General features: G+C 32.3%; 1 protein-coding gene across 6 annotated transcripts in view; it reads left to right on the top strand.

The window, feature by feature from the left end:
* LOC106472130 (zinc transporter 9-like) overlaps nt 1–5,465 on the top strand; it is a 65,522-nt gene that overhangs the window by 1,578 nt on the left and 58,479 nt on the right. For 5 of the 6 annotated variants that reach the window (XM_022400732.1, XM_022400730.1, XM_013932756.2 and 2 more), the window contains exons 2-3: nt 58–222; nt 3,931–4,071. In XM_022400732.1, coding sequence (XP_022256440.1) covers nt 90–222; nt 3,931–4,071 — 274 coding nt within the window. In that variant the 5' untranslated portion in view covers nt 58–89. The remainder of the gene's footprint in view (nt 1–57; nt 223–3,930; nt 4,072–5,465) is intronic. The other variant, XM_022400728.1, reaches the window with a different exon arrangement.

The following is a 5,465-nucleotide window of genomic DNA, read 5'->3' as shown; positions in this document are numbered from 1 at the left end:
GTAATTTTAGAAAATTGCAGTTTTCATGTTGTCTAACTAAAATTTTTCTCATTTAAGGAAGTATAGGCCATTTTATTGGCATTTGAAAAATGGTTAGGCCAGTGTTTGTTCCATTTCTCAGAAATCTTGTAGTTGCTACCACTAGAAGAAGAATTAGCTACTGTCTTGCACCCTGTGAGAGTCGAAACTTTACCCCATGTCAGACTACTGTATTATATGCAAGTAAGTTTTCTTGTGTTTGTCTTTTGGTTTCATTACCCATTTTAGAAATATTTAGTAACCATATGTTTTCTGTTTTTAAATTATGTAAAATTATTCTGAAATCATTTCATTATATAAACCACTATTATCATATAACTATGACTTTCAAGTTATAAGATTCATCTGTCTACATTATGTATTTCACAAATCAAGTTACAGTTTGTAGAAAAAGGGGAAAAAATCATTATCAAACAGAAGAAATTATGAGAATATGTTAAAGGTTTGAGGAAGGAAAAGAATATGAGTACTAGGTTTATAAAAATAGACAGTAGTACAAAAGTGAAAGCTACAAAGACAGCTTCTTGTTAGAATTATGAAACACTTTTTTTGGACACTTGTTTGAAACCATAAGTAAATACAATTAAAAACAATCTTTATTATGTATACCAAAAAATTGTGTTTTTAGTTGTATTTATTTATAAAGAAAAGTTAAGTTAGCATTCAAGTACTAATCTTTAATAGGTTTGAGGAAAGAGATGATTGGGGTATTCTTTCATTAAGTATAAGATAAAGTTATTTGTAGTGAGAAGCATAGAAATACTAGGAGTAGAATTTGCCTGCCAAATTAAGTCAAGGATATTATCAAGTGTGTTGCTGATATCAAGGAATATTCTCTTTTTCTGTAGTGTGTATATGAGTAAATGATGTAAAATGTATATCAAAAGAGCTGTTTCATAAGTATAAAGAACTGTTTCAGAGGTTTAGGGAAAGAAATAAATGTGACCATTTCATGAGTGCTCCCTCAAACTAGTTGCAGGACTGGGTTGCTTAGCATATTCTAATTATTAAATGAAAGGTTATCAGTGATGTGTTAGAATGATAGGTGTTGGACCTTGGTTGGACATTGCAAGATAATTTTCAGGGTGAGGGTGTATTATATGCTAGAGATGGCTCTACTTTAGAAGTAGGATGTCTAGGGAAGCTCTAAACATATTTAATAGAGTTTAAACTGAACTTGTATAGTAGTGAGGGAACTTGGGAAATTGGAATAAACAAAACGATATGATAGCTAAGGCAAAGAGGACTTTGGAAATAGGAGGTTCAAAGTATAAGAAGTTAAATAATGGTTTTAAATGTATGGATAAACATAGTAGGATCAGGAATAGACTTATTTAACATTATTTTAACATTATGAGTATAAGGGATATAATAGATGTGTTCAAGGCTCTAGTTGAAATGGACGATTATAATATAATGATAGTCAACAAGTTGAAACAACATGGGTTACAATGAGGGGTTTCAAAAGTATAAAGATTTTAATTGGCCAATGTTACAGATCACCTTAACAGAAAAAAGGGGTAAATGAGAGATTGTGTAATGATACAAGGGCTACTACTAATAAAAGTACTTATGCAATAATTATGGGACACTTGAACTTTAAACACACCAATTGGGACTGTATGCATTCAGACAGTGAGGTTTCTTGCAATGATTTAGGATGTTTTTTTTATACCAAATGATCTGGTAACTAAACTGTGTAGATGCCATTTTAGATCTGTTGCTAATCGCCAGAGCTGGGTGATTAATTCAATTAATCTGTATAATCAATTACTTATGAGCACCAACTATATAGATTAATGTCACATAAAATAATTGATTTGTATTGTGAAATAATCAAGTACTTGAAATTAGCATTTTTGATTATGCCATTTATACAAGTAATCAAAATGCTCTTCTGTTTTTACAAGTAAACAACTAGTAATATTCCTTACCCTAAGTATTCCATGGGTAATATTGGAATTGACCTGAATCATGTCTATATTTATGGTGATAAGCAGAAAGATTCAGAAATTGAAAAACAAATAATAGGTACCTGATGATTGGGGAGTTGTTTATGTTACTTCTCTTTCTAAAGGGAATGATAAGACTTGCCCTGGGAATTATAGGCCAGTCTTACTTCTGTAGTGGGAACATTTCTTCTGTCTGGTAAAAAAAAAAAAGGGTTTACTAAATCATTCAATGAAATATTATAAATAAAACTCAACCTGTATTCACCAAAGGAAAATCTTACTTTAATAACCTGCTATCTCTTCTTCAAGAATATCACTTCTTATCTGTACGAAGGAAAGGGTGTGTACTTAACATTTTCATAAATCTTTTGATAAGGTGCCACACACATTTAGCATCTGTAGAGTTGGGGAGAGACTAGTTAATTGGATTGTATAGTATTTGGATGGAAGAAAACAAAAAATGGTTATTAATGGAGTCCAGTCGAAGTAGACATTTGTTATAGTGGAGGACCTCTAGGGTCAATTCTTAGGCCTTTGCATTTTCTTATTTATATTAATGACAGTGATAAGGGCATAAATAGTAAATTTACATAACATGTAATGAACCTGTTGGTCCACTGAGGCTGTCTCGTGCATCTTACATAACATGTAAGGAACCTGTTGGTCCACTGAGGCTGTCTCGTGCATCTTACATAACATGTAAGGAACCTGTTGGTCCACTGAGGCTGTCTAATCCACTTTACATAACATGTAAGGAACCTGTTGGTCCACTGAGGCTGTCTCATGCATCTTACATAACATGTAAGGAACCTGTTGGTCCACTGAGGCTGTCTCATCCATCTTACATAACATGTGAGGAACCTGTTGGTCCACTGAGGCTGTCTAATCCACTTTACATAACATGTAAGGACAGCAAGAAACCTGTTGGTCCACTGAGGCTGTCTGATCAACCTTACATGACATGTAAGGAATCTGTTGGTCCACTGAGGCTGTCTCATCCACCTTACATAACATGTAAAGAACCTGTTGGTCTACTGAGGCTGTATCATCAAATTTACATAACATGTAAGGAACCTGTTGGTCCACTGAGGCTGTCTCATCCACCTTACATGACATGTAAGGAACCAGTTGGTCCACTGAGGCTGTCTCATCCACTTAAAAAACAAACTCAAAGTCAGACTTGTCCCTTAAATATTTATCAAACTTTTTTTTTAAACTCCCTCAAATGTTATTATAATTTTAATTGCACATTTAATATTAGACGAGAACCAACTTAATAACTTGACTGAAGAAAAAGATCTTTGCAATATGGTGGATAAGTCACTAAAGCCATTGTGGCAGTTTTCTGTTACTAGTAAAAGGTGGGTTTAATTTTTTATTTTTCTCAATGGTTGGTGTGTAAGTATAGCCTAATTTCTAAATATTTAGGCTGTTTTCTTTTTATAAAACCCATAATTTCTACATTATTATTTTTTATTTGAATTTAATCTTATTATTCAAGTTTCAGTCCATTTGTTAAGCTATCCAAATTTTCAGCTAACCATTTCTTAATTCTTTTTGGACACTTTTCAGTTGTCAAAGTTATTTGGGAAGGAATATTTTGAAGGAACTATATCCTTTCAGAAGTTTCTATACCCTAATTTGGGGCCTATTGGTTCAGGGGTTTTGCTTATTACATTTTTAAGTAATAGTAACAAAATGAGTAACAAAAAAATGAGGAAAGGGAATAATTTCATATTAGTGAAGTAAAGATCTTTATTTATTAGTGATATATCAATATTAATTATTTTTTGTAATGCACATTAGAAGAAAGCTGATTTACCTCTATTGGATGATTTTACATACAGCTGTGGTCATTATTGGTATTACCCAGTAAAATATTTGTTTGGAAATGTTGTCAGTGCTATGAGTGATTAGTATTGTTTTTATGTTTTTTCAGAAACATTTTTAGGAACACATCAGCTTTTTCTCCTACGATTTATTGCTGGTGGAAACAGTAAGGACAATGGAAATTCTTTGAAAGAAAGCTCCAAGCAAGCTAGTCAAACAAAATCCATAGGCAAAGAAACTATTATATCAGGTAAATATGGGAAAATAATGTTGAGATTTTTAATTTCAAAATATGTGTTATGATAATGCAAGTTTTTCATATATTTTAGAAATTTATATATAACCATAATGACAGAAAGTCATTCACAATTTGAACAACCAAAATAGTTGACAATAGGTGAAATTACAGGAGTAGGGAATGGGGGGAGCAGTTATCCCTAACTTTTTCCTATGGCATATAGTATACACAAGACATTCATAATAACTTGATCAGGATTTTTTTTTTGCACACCCCCATTTTGGTCCCAAACCCCACCCATATAGTCAGTTGTTACATTTAACAGCAATATGCATAGGAGTTATAATCCCCTCAATGTTGGGAGATAAGCATAATAAAAAAAATCATTGTAAAAATACAATTTTGAAATAGAAACAAGTTTATTTTGTCTTGTAATGGTGATGTCTAGCAACTGGTCTCCATCAGGCGTAATACAACCATTCCACAGCTAATTTATCAATGCTCAAACAGGATCAAAAAAAGAAAGAGATGAACACAGATTGATATTCAATTAGGTACAAAACAACCTGTTGAAATGAGCAAAAAATTATATTTTCTTTAAATGGATTTTGTTGTCAATTTAAACTGTTTATATGCATTTGTAAGACATGTATATGTATAAAATAAGCATTGCCAGTGTCAGTCCTAATTGTTCATTCATTTGTATATATACACTATTGTTTTATATTTTTCTTTATTTTATTTATCTACTGTATTGTATAACTTGTGTTACATTTGTTCTCTTCTATGTTACTTTCCATTGTTAATGCATATTGTTTATCTCATATTATACTTTCACAAAAGCATGCAAGTTCTGAAAACATATAACTTCATATTATAACATAACATAATGTTTAGGGACAACAAGGGACGTATTGGTCCATCTAGGCTCTCCCATCCTCTAAACTAAAAACTATTAAGTGAAACCTCAAAGTCAACCATTATCATTCATATAGTTATCAAGCTTTCTCTTAAATTTACTGCTTCCACAACATCCAAAGGCCAACCACCTTGTTAGAAAAATAAAATTATCTTAGCTGAAGATGACTCCTACCCTGCCAACATTTATATTTATGTCCCCTATTCCTACCATTCTCACCATTAAGGATGAAAAAAGATGATGCATCAACACTATCAATTCCCTTTAAAATCTTAAATACCTCAATCAGATCCCCCCTAACTCTTCTTTTTTTTTTCAAGAGAAAACAATTATAGAGATTTCAACCTCTCCTCGTATGAAACCCCCTCAATCCCAGGCACCATTCTAGTAGCCCTCCTCTGAACCATTTCCAACAATTCAATGACCTTCCTAAGGTAAGGGTCCAAGACTGAACACAGTACTCCAAATGTGGCCTGACCAATGACCT

This window comes from Limulus polyphemus, unplaced genomic scaffold, assembly GCF_000517525.1.
Source record: "Limulus polyphemus unplaced genomic scaffold, Limulus_polyphemus-2.1.2 Scaffold5103, whole genome shotgun sequence".
Taxonomy (NCBI): Eukaryota; Metazoa; Arthropoda; class Merostomata; order Xiphosura; family Limulidae; genus Limulus; species Limulus polyphemus.
This window is presented reverse-complemented; position numbering and strand designations above follow the sequence as displayed.